The sequence below is a fragment of the Lithobates pipiens genome, unplaced genomic scaffold (genome assembly GCF_037356315.1).
Source record: "Lithobates pipiens isolate NorthernLeopardFrog02 unplaced genomic scaffold, aLitPip1_a1.2 Scaffold_22, whole genome shotgun sequence".
Lineage (NCBI taxonomy): Eukaryota > Metazoa > Chordata > Amphibia > Anura > Ranidae > Lithobates > Lithobates pipiens.
Genome location: NW_027507784.1, coordinates 115815449 through 115835631, shown reverse-complemented (window position 1 = coordinate 115835631; position 20183 = coordinate 115815449). Strand labels below are relative to the sequence as shown.

At 42.0% G+C, this 20183-nt stretch overlaps 1 protein-coding gene across 1 annotated transcript in view; it reads right to left on the bottom strand.

The window, feature by feature from the left end:
• The window catches only part of ITGA4 (integrin subunit alpha 4), a 222425-nt gene that overhangs the window by 117579 nt on the left and 84663 nt on the right, over nt 1–20183 (bottom strand). The window contains exons 7-9 of the mRNA XM_077448120.1: nt 16223–16308; nt 7518–7580; nt 3428–3565 (exon numbers count right to left, since the gene is read on the bottom strand). Of these exons, the coding sequence (XP_077304246.1) occupies nt 3428–3565; nt 7518–7580; nt 16223–16308 (287 nt within the window). The remainder of the gene's footprint in view (nt 1–3427; nt 3566–7517; nt 7581–16222; nt 16309–20183) is intronic.

Below are 20183 nucleotides of genomic sequence, written 5' to 3'. Positions count from 1 at the left end.
ACGGGAAATGTTCGATGTGAGCTTGTTGTCGGAAAGTCAGACCGTGTGTATACTCCATTGGACATTTGTTGTCGGATTTTCCGCCCACGTTTGATAGCAGGTTTTCAACTTTTCCACCAACAAAACTTTGTTATTGGAAAGTCCGCACAAAAGTTCGGAATCAAGTATGAGCCGGAAGCGATCAGTCTTGTAAAACTAGCGTTCGGAATGGAGATATCACATGACTATTGAACTTCCTTTTTATCGACTCATCCTACGCGTTGTACATCACCGCGCTCTCACTTTCGTAATTGTTGACCTACATTTGTGTGACCGTGTGTATGCAAGACAAGTTTGAGCCAACAACCTTCAGACAAAAATCCACAGTTTTGTTTTTGGAAAGTCCGATCGTGTGTACGGGGCATAACAATTTTCCCAAGGTTGAAGGAAAGAAATTTGCATAATGTACGGACAGCCTTAATGTAATCCTGCAGGTCATGAATTGATAACAAAGCATCGTTAGTTAATGAATAATATTGTCTACTTATTGTCTAGAATAACCAGCCTTGTGTGCTATTTCTTTTTGTCTTTTTGTATTGTATAAAAAGATTTCAATAAAAAGATATATGAGAAAACTTTTGCACGAGCAGCCCCAATCCTCCTCCTCTTAAGTCCCCCAGCAGTACTCCTGGCAATGCTCCTGAATTGACAGCAGCAGCAGTTGATGGCTCTCGCTGTTGCCTCTCTGTCATGTGAGGTGAAAAAAATGGGGAGAGACGCTGCTTTTGGGCACAGTACTGGACCGAGAATGGGCTCAGGTAAGTATGGAGGGTTGGGGGGAAACCTATGCATTACGATAAAAATAAAAAAAAAACGTCCACCTTTTTATCCACTTTAAAGTGGCACTGGAGTAAAAAAACAGTTTTTCCTATATCAGATAAAAATAGTGAAATTCACATGCGTTTGATGTTTGTTTGTTTTTCCTATCGTCCCATGGCCTGCTTGATGCCCCTCTGAGTCTCCATTAGCATTGTTCTCCTGATCTGTGCACGGGGGTTGATTTACCAAAACAGGAGAAAGCAAAATCTGGTGCCGCTCTGCAAAGAAACCCAACAGCTTTTTTGTCAAAGTTTAATTGAACAAGCTGAAATTAGAAGGGGATTGACTTCTGCTGCAGAGCTGCACCAGATTTTGCACTCTCCAGATTTAGTAAATTGACTCCACTGAGTCTACATACAGTCGCTCAGAGCATACAGCCAGCAGGAGATGGAAACAGAGAGGAAAAGCCATGCCTCGCCTCCTCCTCCATAATGGGCTATGTTTGTGGAACTCTGAGCACCTGCATGTAGACTGGGAGTAGAGAGTGGGAGTGTGCACATAATCAAGACTCACCCCAACATCATAGAGGGCACAGAAAGAATGGGCATCAAGCAGTGTGGCCAGGGGACAACTGAAAAAAAAGTTCTGAAGAGGAAATTAAATACATCAAGTATATGTTAGTTTTGTTATTTTTATCTGGTTTAAGAAAAAAAAATACTTTAATACAACTTTAACTATAACAGTATGTCCATCTAGAAACTGTATAAACAGATATTGTACCTATAAAGATAAAAGAAAAACTGATTTGGTGTATTTCATGCTATATCTGTTTTGTTTGTTTATAAGAACTTTGTACATAGGATTATAAGGGTTTTAATAGTAAGTAATACATTAGACCAATGTCCTAATTCATACACAATCCATTCACTGGTAAGATTAGGTATTCCCAGGCTAAACATAATCTAACAGTAAATATGGTATTAAAACCTGAATTGGTCAGATTATGCTGTATTTAATCAATTACATTAAATACTGGTCTGGAGCTGGATCAGGTGGCTAAATTTTTACATAAAGTGTCCAGATTTTTCCATGTTCTGCATTTTACAGGGTGGTAGAGGCATGGTGAAGGATGTCCTCAAGGCATTTTTCAGTTTAACCTACCAGTAGTTTATATTGACTATACAGTGCTCTATTCAGAAAAAAATGGGACTTCTGTACTTCCAAATCTCATTTTTTCTGAGCTCATTGAGGGGCACAGGAACTGTTGGGTTATACTGCTGCCTACAGAAGGATTTGGACGATGAACAAAAACCTTGTGGTCAGCTCACTGTAACCCCTTCCCACCATGACTCCGTTTTGTGGAAAAGCAGTACTAAGAGTACAATCATAGACAAAGAGGGGTGGGACCTGCGTCCCTCAAAGAACTTCTCAGATATTGATTTTACAGTATGTATCAAAAACTATTTTTTTTGATCATTGAAGGACACCAAAATTCAAAGGCTGCTGGGACGTCCAAAGACAGCCCAACTGTGCAGGAGCAATTGCAGCTTCATGGCCATTAAAAACAACCTGTACGTTGCAGCTAGTGAATCAAACATGCTTTCTACAATATCTGTAGAGTGTAATTTTTACATTTCTTGTTCCATCCCACCCGTAAATATGCTTAGGAAAGATTGGGCCATCCTGAGTGTTATGGAAAACTGGATAACCCCATTTTGTCAATTAGAAACTTAATACCAATATACTCTAGAGAAAGCTAAAAATTATTGAGATTTTGTTTATATCCATCCGAGCAATAAAAGGATGTCTAGGAGGTAGGGTCAAATAATGAAATGCAGACTGTATTAGGTAAATAAATGTCTTGTTTGCACAGTTGAAGCATTCTAAAGAAAAGATCAGCAGTAGGTATTAAACAGATCTTCCAACATGCCAGTAATAAGTGCTTCTCATGTTTAAAAGTGCGTGTTCTTTTTATTGATCACTAACACGGTTTGATCGCCCCAAGCAATGTGCAAACCAGTTGCATCACACTGTGCATGTTGTACTTAGAAGACCTAAAAGATATTTTTTATGAACTGGGCGTTACAATGCAAATGTGAACACTCAGTTAAAGGACTACCCAAGAAAAAAAAAATACAGCGGTAGAGCTTAAAAGCTTTGACCATTTACAATGATTTATTTTTTTAACTTGCACTGGGAACTAATATCTGTAATCTGATTGATTGCATTTTCCAACGTCTTTTTTCCTTAATGCATATTAATGTATTTTAATGTATAACTGACCATCAATCAAATAACGATCTTTCTTTAGTTCTAGTTCCCTTTGGTCTGAAAATGTCTGCTCTCTAGACGTGTATGACCAAAACAAAGGAAGTTCAAAGGAAATTAATACAAAGGAAACATGTTTTTGTACAATGTGCCTTCAGTGTGAAATATTCAGGAAATATTTAGCAGATCTAAAATCTAATAAATACACAGGAACAAAATATCATGACATTCAGTGCCTGAACTTTTCCCATCTTGTCTCCTGTTTGTTGATGTTTATAAAAAAAAAGCGAGATTAATTAAATATATGAAGTGTGGGAATGTGGGAACCTATGGACTTTGCAAGTAAGGCAAAGTTACTTACTTCTCCAGCATTCATGTAAACATAAACTCTCCCCTCTTCTCGAACTGTGCTTTGCATTGGTGCTCCAACCAGTAAATCTGAAAGTCCATCGCCATTGAGATCCACAGCACACACAGATGCTCCAAAGTATGAACCAAGCTATTAGGGAAAGAAAATACTCAGAATTAGACTTTTCTTTAGATAATTTCACACAAACATCATTATCACAGATCTGCAATTGCCTCCCAACTGTCATTTGCATAATTTAGAGAATGCAGATGCAAGGCAAAGAAGGATGTTGTGTTACTGACCAACTATCGCTAGTTCCAAAATATGTTAAATACATTCCTTAACATTCCTTAACATAAGGTGACCAGATTTTTAAAATGAAATCCGGGGACATATTTTTTTTTTTACTAGTAATGACAGCAATCAGTGCTCTCTGCCCATTGCCGCTTCCGCCTGCCTCACAGCTTGTCAAGTCTTACTCTCCAGGCCCCAGCTACTACTGGATGGGGAGCAGAAGAAAATCACTCCGCCAGGGAAGGCAAGGAGATAAGCAGATAGGCGGCTGGCCGGGACTTGAGCCAAGGCAGAAGAACATGCGAGCAGAGCTGAATGGGCATGCACCCGAAACTGAAGAAATATTCCCTCCGCTCCAACCAGCACATGATCATCCAAAAGGGGCACAGATAATGGAAAAAAATACACTCCCCTAAGCTAGTAGGAGGGGACGGGGGACGGGGGGGGGGGGGTGTAATTCAGTTTTTTTTTTTTAACTGTGCACTGACTGTCTTTGAAATTGCCCCAGCCCCTGTTCAAATCCAATCCAGGGACAAAACCGGGGACAGACTTGGTCCAGGGACAGTGTCCTCAATCCGGGGACTGTCCCCGGAAACCGGGGATGTCTGGTCACCCTACCTTAAAATCAAACTTACAGAATCTCAATGAGCTTTAACATGATAATTTGAAATATTTCCAAAATTTTTACATTTGTATTAAAATAATAACAGATCATCCTACTACAAATTTCCTTGTTCAAGAACTCTCTCTTACGAAAGGTGCACTGTGCATCTTCACTGGTCCCCGTTGTGTTCTGGGAACTGTGTTTCCCAGAACACAACGGGGGGGGGGGGGGAGTGATGTATCTGCGGATATTCTGCAGCTAACTATGCCCCGAAGTGGGGGCAGATACCTGTATTATACAGGTATATCTGCAACTCCCTCCCCCCTGAAAGGTGCCAATTGTGGCACCGGAGGGGGGGAGGGATCCGATGAGCGAAAGTTTCACTTTAGAGTGGAGCTCCATTTTAAGATTCTACCTGATTAACAGTCCTGGTTCAGCTTTGTCTTATTTTTCATTCCAATATGCACCAACATTTTTTCAACTGGTGAAAGATCTGAACTGCAGGCAGACCAGTTAAGCACCTGGACTGATCTACTATAAAGGGACCTTGTGGCTTATTATTAGTGCTCAGTTCAAAAGCCTACATCTTTGATGATATAGAGGTGCATTAAGGCATATGGAATAGGCAGCTTGCTATCAATGCTGAAAGATATATGCTGGTTTTAGAGCAGAATATGCTCCTATCCAGACAACATCTTTTTCAGGGAAGGACTTTCATATTTCAGCAGGACAATGCTAAACTGCATACTGCATCTATAACAGCATTTCTTCGTAGCAGAAGAGTCCAGTTGCTTAACCATCCCGCCTGCAGCCCAGACCTTTCACAAGGTGCATACTGAAATGAAAAATAGGACATAGACGATCGAGGACTGTAAAGCAGTTAGAATCTTAAATCAAGCAAGAATGGGACAACATTCCTCACCCAGAACTCCAGCAACTGGTCTCTTCAGTTCCTTAGTTCCCAGACATTTACAGAGTGTTGTTAAAAGAAGAGGGGGTGCTACACATGGCCCTGTCCCAACTTTTCTGAGATGTGTTGCTGCCATCAATTTCAAAATTAATTATTTTTTTATTAAAATGGTACATTTTCTCAGTTTAAACAATTGATATGTTTTCTCTTTTCTAGTGAATAAAATATGGGTTCATAAAATTTGCAAATCAATGCATTCTGTTTTTATGTAGATTTTACGTAGCAGCCAAACTTTTTAGTACTGGGGTTGTATTTTAATGGTAGTAAACTGCCTCCTGCACATTTCAGCTGCCTGCTTGTACTGTATTCTTGTCATTTGTTTACAGTGCTCCTTAAAACCCAGCTGCTCTGTCGCCCCCACCCCCCACCTTTCTATTACAGACATCCCAAGTCTCCAATGGGGTGCGGGAGTCTCCCACATTTCAGCTGTGGCTCCTTGACACCCACATGTGCCACACAATATCCTGGCTGCAGGAACAATCCTGGTCCTGGGCGGGTGCACCGTGCCAGGGTGCCAAAGCTTAAGTGGAGTCATCCCCTCCCTCCTCCTGGTGTGTGGCAAACACAGTGGCGATCTCCTGCTGTGTCATGGACCGGGGGGTCTGAATTGTTTGCTGGCACTATAAGAATGTCCCTCCTCCTAGACCAGCTTTTGTGATAGACAGATCAAATGGGTGACTGAATCAGTGTGACGTGTGTAATAGGAGTCATTCTCTGAGGCGGGGCTTTCTTACAGTGGCCTGGGTGGACAATTTAAATCCAAGCTCAGTGGGAGATCGTGATCCAGGTACTGATGGGCTGCATTTGCTGGGCACTGTACTGGTGGGCTGGATTTGGTGAGTACTACACTGGTAGGTTGCATTTGGTGGGCACTGCATTGGTGGGCTGCATTTGGTGGGCTCTGCATTGGTGGGCACTGTACCAATAGGCTGAATTTGGTGGGCACTGCACTGATGGGCTGAATTTGGTGGGCCCTGCATTGGTGGGCTGCATTTGGTGAGCACTGCACTGATAGGCTGCATTTGGTGGGCACTGAACTGGTAGGCTGCATTTGATAGGCAGTGCACTGATAGGCTGCATTTGGTGGGCAGTGCACTGGTGGGCACTGCACTGATAGGCTGCATTTGGTGGGCACTGCACTGGTAGGCTGCATTTGGTGGGCACTGCACTGGAAGGGCTGCATTTGATGGCCACTGGTAGGCTGCATTTGGTGGGCACTGATGAGACTGCATTTAGTGGGCACTGATGAGGCTGAATTTGGTGGGCACTGATAAGGCTGCATTTAGTGGGCACTGATGAGGCTGCATTTGGTTGGCACTGATGAGGCTGCATTTGGTGGGCACTGATAAGCTGCATTTGATGGGCACTGATGAGGCGGGCACTGTCAGTCCCCCCTCTCTGTCTCTCAGCCTCCCCTTTCTCTGTCAGTCCCCCCTCTCTATGAAGCCCCCCATCTATCTCAGCCCCCATCTCTCTGTCAGTCCCCCCTCTCTCTGAGCCCCCCATCTCTCCCAGCCCCCATCTCTCTGTCAGTTGCCCCCCTCTCTGAGCCCCCTTCTCTCTCAGCCCCCATCTCTCTGTCAGTCACCCCCTCTCTCTCAGCCCCCCTACTTGTTTCAAGCAGAAACACTGCACATATTGACTCCTACCACCATGTCCACTTCAAATCACTGAAGTGATCATGGTGGTTAGAGTGTTCCTTTAATATTTCCCAAAAGAGGTTAGCCTCTGTATACTGATTGCATTTCATGTGATCTTCCTCTAGTTGTGTAAAATTGGTGTGGGGGGGAAGCGCGGAGAGCCACCTCCTTGAAATTCGTTTTTGCAGGTTGGGATGTCTGCTATTAGCAAACCAAATGAAAAGCCTCCTCACCAGCAAATAAGAAGGGGGAGGGGAGGGGAGTGATCAGGGGCAGGCCTTAGATAAACAGAAGACCTAAAGCCCTTTTAGAATATAAAGTGAGCCTACCAGTTCAATTAAATGTAGAAACTCATAGCAAGCAAATACAATCAGGAATTGTACATGGATAAACAAATTGAGTGGATTCATCCTTTAAGAGAAATTGTAAGAATACATTTCTAATACCCAGTTAAGTTAAAAGACTGATGTTTTTCTTTAACTGTGGTTTGTTAGAAAAACTTAAATAAGTAGCAAAAGAAGGAACTGGAAGAAACACAACCAGCTCACATGACCACAGAGGTAACAAATCGGTTAAAAAAACAAAAACACACACCTGTTTACCTTCAGCTTCAAACTGCAGAATCAGCACCTTTCCCTCCATTGCAAAGACAAAGACCTGGGAAACACAAAGCCAATAAATATAATTTAGCACATTTAAGTGTAAGGATTATTGTTTGTCTCTGGTTTATTAATGGAAATTGTGCAATGCTTTTGACAAAGCATTATCAAGACAGAAACAGAAGTAAATATGTTGCATCACCAATACGGCTAAGATATATGAACAGATCACTTTGTGCCTCTTCTAATTTAATTTACACCTCCACCCTTCGAGTTATCTGCGATGATGGAAGAAAATAAGAATTAAAGTATATGTTACTCTAAATAACTGTACACATTTTTTAAATCCTCTATCATTTTCATGTACTTCGTCCATCTGAAATACCTGATTGATCCTGCCAGTCACCTTTCTTCCTTGTTCTAAACTGACCACACAAAGCATAGAAGATGCCTGTATTGGGTAGTTTGCTCAGCCACCGCATCCCCCCTCCCAATCACAGCCTGCCTCTGGCACACCCCTCCTAGTCACAGCCTGCCCCTTAAACATGCCCCCTACTCAAGCATAGCCTGTTATCAGATTGCTGCGGGGGGTGGGGGGTTGGAGAAAAGGGGGGTACAGGTTGGACCTAATCACTAAACTTAGGAACCACCTAGCAGCATGGGAAAACCTACTACGTCTTCATGAGGGAATCATGGGACTTCAGTAACCAAAACTGCCGTGTTTATCCTCATGACACATCACAGGAAGCACCTCCATGGTTAACAGAGGACAGAATTAAAATAGACTTGGGAAACTTAACATTAATAAATCACCGGGACCAGATGGCTTGCACCCGAGGGTACTTAGGGAACTCAGTCAAGTAATTACCAGACCATTGTTCCTAATCTTTACTGACAGTCTACTGACTGGATTGGTACCAGCTGATTGGAGAAAAGCCAATGTAGCACCAATATTTAAAAAGGGCCCCAAATACATCCCTGGGAATTACAGACCAGTTAGCCTAACATCAATATTATGTAAACTCTTGGAGGGGGTGATAAGGGACTATATACAAGATTTTAGTAATGAGAACGATATCATTAGCAGTAATCAGCATGGATTCATGAAGAATCGTTCTTGCCAAACCAATATATTAACCTTCTATGAGGAGGTGAGTTGCCATCTAGATAAAGGAAGGCCCATAGATGTGGTGTATCTGGATTTTGCAAAAGCATTTGACACAGGTCCCCATAAACGTTTACTGTACAAAATAAGGTGCGTTGGCATGGACTATAGCATAAGGTGAGTACATGGTTTGAAAACTGGCTACAAGGGAGAGTTCAGAGGGTGTGATAAATGGGGAGTACTCAGAATGGTCAGGGGTGGGTAGTGGGGTCCCCCAAGGTTCTGTGCTGGGACCAATCCTATTTAATTTGTTCATAAACGACCTGGAGGATGGGGTAAACAGATTAATCTCTATATTTGCGGACGATACCAAGCTAAGCAGGCCAATAACTTCTCCGCAGGATGTGGAAATTTTGCAAAAAGTTAACAATTTAACAAGCAAAACAATTTAATGGCAAATGAGGTTTAATGTAGAAATGTAAAATAATGCATTTGGGTGGCAAAAATATGAATGCAATCTATACACTGGGGGGGGAACCTCTGGGGGAATCTAGGATGAAAAAGGACCTGGGGGTCCTAGTAGATGATAGGCTCAGAAATGGCATGCAATGGCAAGTGCTGCTAACAAAGCAAACAGAATATTGGCATGCATTAAAAAGGGGATCAACTCCAGAGATAAAACGAAAATTCTCCCACTCTACAAGACTCTGGTCCAGCCGCACCTGGAATATGCTGTCCAGTTCTGGGCACCAGTCCCCAGGAAGGATGTACTGGAAATGAAGCGAGTACAAAGAAGGGCACCAAAGCTAATAAAGGGTCTGGAGGGTATTAGTTATGAGGAAAGGTTGAGAGCACTGAACTTATTCTCTCTGGAGAAGAGATGCTTGAGAGGGCATATGATTTCAATATACAAATACCATACTGGTTGACCCCACAATAGGGATAAAACTTTTTCGCAAAAGGGAGTTTAACAAGACTCATGGGCACTCATTAAAATTAGAAGAAAAGAGGTTTAACTTTAAACTACATAGAGGGTTCTTTACTGTAAGGGCCGGTTCACACTGCGGGCGATGCGAGGCGACACCGACTTGCCTCGCCGCGACCTGCCACGACCTCAGCGGCGATTTGCAAATGACTTCTGTATAGAAGTCAATGCAAGTCGCCCCGAGGTCACCCAAAAGTAGTACAGGAACCTTTTTTCTGAGTCGGAGCGACTCGAGTCGCTCCTCTCAGAACGGTTCCATTGTACAGAACGGGGGCGACTTGTCAGATCGCGGCGAGGCAAGTCGTGTAGCCTCGCATCGCCCGCAGTGTGAACCGGCCCTAAGAGTGGCAAGGATGTGGAATTCCCTTCCATGGGTGGTGGTCTCAGCGGGGGGCATTGATAGTTAGATAACTATTAGATAAGCACCTGAACAACCGCAACATACAGGGATATACAATGTAATACTGGCATATAATCACACACATAGATTGGACTTGATGGACTTGTGTGTTTTTTCAACCTCACCTTCTATGTAACTATGTAACTACATGTACTTTGTCCCATGATGGGCAGAACTGTCCAAGAAAAAAATTAAATGATAGTTCTTCTTCAATAGCCACCAGGACAGTACTGGTGGCCATCAACCAAACAGCATAAGCTTCTTCAAGTGTAACAAAGTGTCTGGATTGTATGTAGGCTTGCAGCAATGATATTTTGATGGCAATTATCAGAATTCAAAATACTGCTATTTTCAGTGGTTTCTTGAGAGGTTTTCTCAACAATCACACTTCCAGCTACATCTATGTTAGGCTTCACGACTACATGGCAACTATTTTTACCATGCCAGAGTAGATTTTTCATGCTACATCACTAATGAGAGTGACAGTTTAGGTGAAAATATAATAGTTTATCTACACTATACTGTGGGGAATCTCAGACAGGGACTACAGAGAACAATGTAAGCCTCCTAAAGCGGCCATTGTAGGCTTAGACAAAGTGGTCAGGACGCGCTGCGATATCTACATCCTACAGTCCTGTATTTTCTTCATGCTGCCCATGCCTGCGCAGTCAATGCCCAGTCATTTATATGGATCATTTCCTAAACGTTTACTATCTTGGTATAACACATAAGCTTGACATAAGCTTTTAGCAGTGTTTAGTGGCAGCCGTTTTAAGAGGCAGGAAAAAAAAAACCACTGCCAGTGCGTCCAGAAGCAGCAGACTTTTGGGGCAGAAAATATGCTTGACGCTGCTAAACAATGCTTAAAGCTGCTAAATGCTTATAAAAGCTAGCATCTGAGCAGTAATGCCGCGTACACACGACCGGAACTTTTTGACAGCAAAGGTCAGACGGAACGAGTCCGTCGGACAATTAGATCATGTGTGGGCTCCATCGGATCTTTGTTTGCCAAAAATCCGGCAGACTTTAGAAATAGAACATGTTTTAAATTATCCCACCGGAACTCCGCCGGACCAAGAAATCCGTTCGTGTGTATGCTGGTCCGACGGACAAAAAACGACGCTAGGGCAGCTATTGGCTACTGGCTATGAACTTCCTTATTCTAGTTCGGTTGTACGTCATCACGTTCGAATCCGTCAGACTTTGGTGTGATTGTGTGTGGCCAAGTCCGTTCATTCGGAAAGTCTGTCGGAACTCCGCCCAAAGTCCGTCGGAAAGACCATCGGACCTAGTCCCTCAAAAAGTCAGGTCGTGTGTATGCGGCATTACTCCTTTCAATGGCCAGAATAAATTACTTATTCTGGCCAATTAAATTAACGCCCAAAAGCTGGATGCCTGTAAAAGCTCCTAAAAGCTTATAAAAGTTTTAGACAATTTTACGGAAGTATTGGGCATTTTTTCTGCTGGCCTCTAGGAGAGTTAAATAAATGTCTTGTGTGCATGAGGCCTAACAGCAGCAGAGGATCGTACATCTCACTAATCTTTGCATTAGGGTAAAGTAGCATGACACATTTTGAGAATGTATAAGATAATGAAAGTTTACTCCTCAACTGTCTTGAGTTTCAGTTTTCTTAGCATTTACATTGCTCTAATGAGTTTTGCTTCTGGTTTAATTATTTAAAAATTACCACACTTAACCGTTTCACCTTGATTAGAAACCCCTTTAGATGGTACACAGTTTAGTGGTTTGACCTAATGCCCTTATCCTGTGGGTAACATTTCCTTTACAGCCACAACTATTAAAGTTAATTTCTGAATGTCTTTACAAGAAAGGCACAGAGTGCTATAAGCAGCTGTGTAACTGTATTGTACAAAACTGGCACTCAATTACTTTGTAGCTAAAAACATTTGAAAGCAACCATCCCAGTTAAAAAAGTAACGTCCACAAAGCTTTTCCCTTTCCTGCAAAAAAAATTTAAAAAACGTAAATCTGTTTATAAAAATTACACTTTTGAGAGCACCCATCAGCTTTGTCCCCTGGTGACCCCTATGTCAACTACTGTGTCCTGCAGTGACATGGGGTTCATTGGGAGAAACCTCTAAGCACCACAGAAGACATAATAGATAGGATATTACAATTTCTAGTTGTACTGGTGTTTCAGCAGGCTTCAGGGGAACATGTTGGCATTCAACAGTGTGAGCAGCAGAAAAGCTCCCAGCACAGTGGCTAAGCCGTTAGCACTACTGCCTGGTAGAACTAGGGTCATCAGTTCAAATCCCAACCATGGTACTACCTACCTGGAGTTTGCATGTTTTCCCTGTGCCTGCATGGGTTCTAGGTTCTCCAGTTTCCTCCCAAAAAGTATTGAACAGGCTAACTGAAATTTATTTAATACTTGGTACAAAATACTTTATTGGTAATGACAGCTTCAAGAAGCCTCCTGTATGGGGAAACTAGTTGCGTGCATAGCTCAGGTGTGATTTTGGCCCATTCTTTCACACAGTCTTCAAATCCTGAAGGTTCCATGGGCCTCTTCTATGAACCATGATCTTTAGTTCTTTCCATAGATTTTCTGTTGGATTCAAGTCAGGGGATTGTCTGGGCCATTCTAGCAGCTTTATTTTCTTTCTTTGAAACCAATAGTTTTCTTGGCTTTATGTTTGGGATCATTGCCTTGTTGAAATGTCCACCCTCATTTCATCTTCATCATCTTGGTAGAGGGCAGCAGATTTTTATCAAGAATGTCTTGGTCCATTTTTTCATTTATCCTTTCTTCAATGATATGAAATTTGCTATTACTGTGGGCTGAAAAACAGACCCACACCCTGATGTTCCCACCTCCAAACTTCACTGTTGGTATGGTGTTTTTGGTGTGATTTGCAGTGCCGTTGACCTCCAAACATGGTGTGTATTATGGCATCCAAAGAGTTCAAATTTGGTCTCATATGACCAGACTATGTTCTCCCAGTATTTCACAGACTTATCTAAATGTTGTTCAGCAAACTTCAATTGAGCTTCAACGTGCTTTTTTTCAGCAATGGAGTGTTGCATGGTGAGCAAGCATGCAGGCATTCGTGGTTGAGTGCATTACTTATTGTTTTCTTTGAAACAATTGTACCTGCTAATTCCAGGTCTTTCTGAAGCTCTCCACTAGTGGTCCTTGATTCTTGGACAACTCTTCTGATAATTCCTTTCACTCCTCTGTCAGAAATCTTGTGAGGCGCACCTGGTCGTGGCCTGTTTTTAGTGAAATTATGTTCTCTCCATTTTGAGATTATGGCCCCAACAGTGCTCACTGGAACATTCAGAAGTTTAGAAATCCTTCTGTATGCCATCAGTATGTTTTGCAAAAATAAGGTTGCAAAGGTCTTGAGAGAGCTCTTTGCTTTTATCCATCATGAGATGTTTCTTGTGTGACACCTTGGTAATGAGACACCTTTTTATTGACCATCAGTTGAGACTGAAGCAACAGATATTAATTTGCACTGACAAGGGGCAGGATTGCATTCTAATCACTGATAGATTTCAGCTAGTGTCTTGGCTTTTTGCACCTCCTTTTCTTTACGTGTTCAATACCTTTTCCCTGAGTCATTGTATTTTATTACACATAACTTAATTTCTGGACTTATTTGTTTTGGTTTCTTTGTATGTATGGGTTGGTACTGACATGTGGTGAAAATTTAATGTCAATAGCACCTTTAGAAATATATTTACCTAGAAAAATAGTGACATGTCCCATACTTATTTTACCCGCTGTATATAAGTACCTTTAATAAATAAATAAGAGTTTGATTCTTTTAGGGTTGTATTAATAATATCCATTTACCAAAGGTGCCTGTAAGATTGTAATCTTCCTCCAAATGGGAGAATTTTCTTTCTTAACCACTACAATACTGGGCACTTTCGCCCCCTTCCTTCCCAGCCCAATTTTCAGCTTTCATCGCTCTAGCGCTTTCAGTGACAATTGCGCGGTCATGCTACACTGTACCCAAATGAAATTGTTATCATTTTGTTCGCACAAATAGAGCTTTATTTTGGTGTTATTTATTCACGACTCTGTTTTAAATTTTTTGCGATATAAGCGCAAAAAAGCAGAAATTTGGAAAAAAAGCAATATTTTCTTTTTAATATTTTAAAAGAAATCCAATAAAATCGAATTTTGTCATAAATTTAAGCCAAAATGTATTCTGCTACATGTTTTTGGTAAAAAAAATTCCGTTAAGTGTATAATAATTGGTTTGTGTGATCACGGACATATGTACGCAAATGATCATGTACATATGTGTGCAGGTGATCACGTACATATGTGTGCAGATAATCGTTGGGCCATGTGATTTTAGTGGGACATATGTGGGGGACATGTTTTTATTATTAGGGACATGTGTTTTTATTATTTGGGGACATGTATGTTTTGGGGACATGTGTGTTTTGGGGACATATGTGGGGACTGTGTTTACACTGTGTTGTGTGTTGTGTGTTGACACTAGACTGATGATCAGTGAGTAAAAAGCTGTAAAAAACAGCTCATACTCACTGATCATCAGCCAGCTGCAGCGTTCTGCTCTCCTCTCCTCAGCGATGACTTCCGTGTGAGGAGAGGAGAGCCGATTGCCTAGCAACCGGCTGTTTGTTTACATCACATGACGGCCGTGATTGGACATGGCCGTCATGTGATCAGGAGGGCCAATCACAGAGCCCTCCTGCCGATCTGAGATGTGCCGCGTCCAGGTGACACGAGCACATCGGGATCGCGCCGCTGCGCGGGCACGCGCGCGCGATCCTGCTACTTCTGAAGGACGTTCCTGAGTGTAGAAGTGGTTAAAATTGAATAAAAAGATTGAAATATAAATCTTTTAAGTGGAGAGTTAGGGGGAACATATTTATTTTTTACATAAAAGTTCACCTATTTACACTTTGCTGTTCTTGTAGATTGCAATAATCTATTTGTTCTAATCTGCATTCCATCAAGTGTTAATGTGCGTTGTGCTAAGTGTACATGAAGGTATCAAAAGCGGATATGCAGCTTTTTTTTCTGACATAGTGTGTAGCCATGCATTGCGGTGCACTTTAACATGTGTATTATATCTACATTGCTCTAGTGCTTTGGGACGCCATTCAATATAAAGAGCATTGAAACACAATAATATGCACTATATTGTCAAGAGTATTGGCACGCCTGCCTTTACACATACATGAACTTTAAAGGCATCCCAGTCTTAGTCCATGGGGTTCAATATTGAGTTGTCCCACCCTTTGCAGCTATAACAGCTTCAACTCTTCTAGGAACACTTTCCACATGGTTTAGGGGTGTGTCTATGGGAATGTTTGACCATTCTTCCAAAAGCACATTTGTGAGGTCAGGCATTGATGTTGGACGAGAAGGCCTGGCTCGCAGTCTCCATTCTAATTTATCCCAAAGGTGTTCTATCTGGTTGAGGTGAAGGTCAATCAAGTTCCTCCACCCCAAACTTGCTCAGCCATGTCTTTATGGAACCTGCTCCCTGCTTTGTGTACTGGTGTACAGTCATGTTGGAACAGGAAGGAGCCATCCTCAAACTGTTCCCACAAAGTTGTTAGCATGAAATTGTCCAAAATGTTTTGGTATGCTGATACCTTAAGAGTTTCTTTCACTGGAACTAAGGGGCCAAGCTCAACCCCTGAAAAACAACCCCACACCATAATCCCCCCTCCACCAAATGATTTGGACCAGTGCACAAAGCAAGGTCCATAAAGACACGGATGAGCGAGTTTGGGGTGGAGGAACTGGGTGGGGCAGTAGGGGGGAGCCCCTGGGGCCCTAAAGAATGATTTTGGGCAATTGCCCAGTTTGCCCACCCCAAATGCTGGCCCTGCTGTTTTGTCTGTGGTCACTATGAAAATGTCAGTTGCCACGCTATTATGTTGACATTGTGGCTTCAATATTTTGAGTCGCCGAGCCCGAGCACACACATTTATTGAGAAAGTCAGAGTAAAGGTCTGATCTGCATAATTATTCCAGGCTAGTGACTCAAAGTCCTAAAGCAAGAGGCTCAGCATTACAGTCAGGCAAATAGCATTTTAAGAATGAAAACCTTCTCAGTTGCGCTCAGAAAAAATCTCCTTAAAGTATGTATGTTGGCTCATTTAAAATTGTGGTACTATTTGACCTTAGATTCTGAAAAAAGATGTGTAGATTTATAGGTACAGCAAAATGATATACATTTTCTTACCTTACCAATCTGTTCTTGTTGTGGAGCCCCTGCTATAATGTCATTGCTGCTAGGTGCTAGAAAATGCCCAGCTCCAACTGCGTAACCTAACAAAATGAATGTTGGTAGATTAGTTTTTTATCAGTAAAATAGTTACCGGATGGCAGTGCCATAGTACGATACTGTAGTAAGCATAATATTAAAGACAGCATATCAAAAACTACTCAACAAAGGTGGTAACATCTAATTATATGCCATATCAACATTAACTATTGAATTTTGAAATTCCTGGGGGGCATCAGCACACCACTCTGTACTCACAATACAATAATGCAGAGAACATCGCTGATGTCATTGACACTCCCTGCATCAGTGGTGGCTGGTGTTTTTTTTGGGGGGGGGGGGGCAAACAAACACCCCCGGCGTCCGGCTCCTCCTTGCAATAGGCGTCCCATAGGATCGCCTGACATTTTGACCAATCGGGAAAGGGGCTGCAGACCCACTTCCTGATTGGCGGGGAGGATATTTAGTGTGAAAGTATTGAATATTCATTCTCTAGTGTCACACAACCTTTTTAAAAGCCTAATAAAGCCTCTGGCTCTAATCAGGTGCTTAAAAAAACACCCCCCCCATTGGAATCCATTGTCCGGCGCCCTGATACGTAAATCAGGGGGCCGGACGTATGGATGGGGGGGTGGCACCCGTGCGCCCTTTATGGACGGGCCACCACTGCACTGCATCACTGAGGATTGCCAAGTGCAAAAAAAGAGGTGAAGAGCTGTGTCATGTGACTGCAGCCTAGTAGAAGGAGGATTCTTCAAGCTACTAAAACTGTTGGTAATTAATCACTAAATTGCATATTTATAAAAAATTTGCGGCGCACACTGGGAAACTAATATACATTTGTTCTGTGTGAATGGGGTTAAAATCAAATATTCCTAGGCTATTTTCTCTTCAGGTCAAATGTTCTTTATAGAGTGAATCATAAAAAACCTCATTATGGACACTATACAAAGGTGCTGATCATCAACTATATCATAATGTAGTAGTTTGTTGATTCATGCTATAAAGAACATTCGACCTTGAGAGAAAATAGCCTAATAACATTACATTTTGTTCCCAATCACACAGAACGAATGTACATGCAGTTTCACAGGACACATAATTCTACAAGAGTAATAATTGATCGCTAAACAGGTAAAACAAGTGTCTTTCTATATTGTTAGCTACACAAATAACGTGGTAGCATGTAGTAGCGATCAATCGAAACAACTGCAGCATTGTGTGATTATGAATGATTGATTCCTACAGTGTGCCACTTGTATAGTTTACACAGTAAGGACCCTTGAGCTTTGTGGTTGATTGTTACAATACATTAATTGCTAACAATTTCAGTAGCATGATTTACCTACTATAAATTACCTGTGTAGCTCTAGTATTAGATGAATGTCTAAAAATAAAATAAAAATACTATTAACACTTATATAACAAGCATAAGTGTTTGGCTTACCAGCAGCATTGCCTGAAAAGCAGCCAGCAGGTCTACCCCCCTGACACCAGATGCTGGCACTGCACATTTACTGGCACAAACAGCTAGTACAATCATTTTACATGCATCAGGGGATGGCAATACACAGCATAACAAACACTCAATTTAAAAGCCCTATATTGTTAAGACTGTCCAGATGGCAGATCAAATTAAAGAATAATTAAAGACAACATAGATATGAATTAGAAATTGCTGATATCAAAACTGAATACAAAACTGTTCTATGGGAAGTTTAACGTATATAAAAAGAAACCACATCCTTTGCTTCCTTAGTAGCAGCACATGCAAGAATGCCTGAGTGAGTCGCATCAAAACTTCCTGTCTGCTTTTTTTTTTGAGTCAGTTAGAGGGACAAGCGGCATCTGATACTCAGCAATTACACTGTTTTTACTGATGACATGGTAAATGTTAAAAACATTGGGGGGAATGCAATATAGCTGCTGCACTGCTTTTCTAGCATTAATCCCTCTTGGTAATGTATCGTGGCAAATTCATCTGCGACACGTTTAGTTCTGACAGCACCTTGTGCACCTAATTGAGATCCATCTAAAATGCACCACTTTTTCATTGTGTCACAATACATGTGACACTTTTACATTGTGCCGCAATGAATGCACCAAATAAAAAAGTGGAGCTAATTATGACCAAGCTCTCTTTTGGTATACAGAGAGAAAAACTGGCCCAGACAGATTTTTCAAAAAGTTTCTCACATGCATTCTAAAAGTAGCGCAGCATGAGTCAAATTCAAATACAAGTTCTAGACAGGTACATGAATTTGGTACATTATTCACCAGTTTGAGAATGCATGAGAGACACTTTCGCAAAATCTGTCTGCACCAGTCTTTATGAATTCCAGGGAATGACTGTAATTTAAGGCCGAACTCTGGGATAAGCAAATAAAGAGGCAGATGTATTCTTTTTTGAATCTTGGTGGGCTTTGTGTACTTCGCCACATTTGTGCAGTAATCTAGCATACAACTGGGCCTATGTGCATAAAGACCACTCACTGCTGATTGATCAGGGTAACTGGTATTTTGTCTGCCCCCTCTTGTAGTTTGTAGTTTTCTGCAGACAGCCTGGGTGGTCTGTTGGGTCCCTGTCAAAATTCTGCTCTCTTCTGCAGGGGTCTCAAACTGGCGACCCTCCAGCTGCTGCGAAACCAGAAGTCCCACCACGCTTTTGCCTGTTGGAGCCATGCTTGTAACTGTCAGCCTTGCAATGCCTCATGGGACTAGTTTCACAACAGCTGGAGGACCGCCAGTTTGAGACCCCTGCTTTATGGGCTATGTGCAGCACAGTAATGAAGTTTACAACTTTTACAAGGTGGGTAAAAGTAATGGGTTTTTAAACGTATTTGGTGCTCACGTAATGCTGCAAATAGTCAGTGACAATTTCCGGAAATGTTGAGGCTTTGAAATGATGCACAGCTGGTGTTAAAAGTGACCCTGTCCAATAGCAAGTCCCTAAAATAGAAGAGCTCTTATATTCAACTTTTCAGCAGCCTAAGTCTCTAGCCTCCCCTCCATTCCAGCACTGCAGTCTTCCCTTGACCCTAACATTCAAATATCCTAGCAATGTGGAATGCCTGTGTCATTTTCACTATGTGTGTGCCTGTGTCCATACTCCAGCCACTATGCCACTTAAAGCGGAGCTCCATCCAAAAGGGGAATAGGTTCTGGGAAAGAATGTCATCCCTTGAAACGCGTCAGCCAGCGGATCAGTGGTCCTTGCGTCCTCTCCTTCATTATCTGGAGACTGTGGCCATCAGACTGATCATCATAATTTAAAGTCTTTTTACATTGCGGTTTCTTTCACATGCTTGTGAGTAGTTTTTATATTGTTATTTAATAAACTTATCTAAGGATAATGCACAAGGCTGGTGCGCCCGTTATTTTCTATTCCTTTTTTCACTATATGTGTGCCTGTGTCCATACTCCAGCCACTATGTCACTTAAAGAAGCGCTCCAAAAGGGGAAGTTCCACTTGCTCACCCCCACTGCCATATTTGCCACTTTTTGGGGGGGAAGGGGGAGTGGGTACCTGGTTTTGGCATTTTGCGATAATCTACAAGTATGTCTGGCCCTCCTCCTTTCCCCTGCAGCCTTCTGGGACACACACAGGTCCCAGAAGACGACAGACTATTCACAAGGTGCAGGCTTCACTGCCGGTTTCCCTTAGTGAAGATGCCGACATCTGCACTCAAAGCTGATTGAAGAATTAGGTGCTGAAATTGCTGGATCCCTGGACATTATATTAAAAGTCAGCAGCTACAGTATTTGTAGCTGCTGACTTAAATTTTTTTTTGCAGAGACTGGAGCTCCTCTCTAAGGTCTCAGCAGTGACTTGGGGATTGGAATAATCCCTGACAAGTAGTGGTTCTATCCCCCAGTCCCTATGTCACGTAAGGACTTGTGATGTAGGGTTTGGAGAACA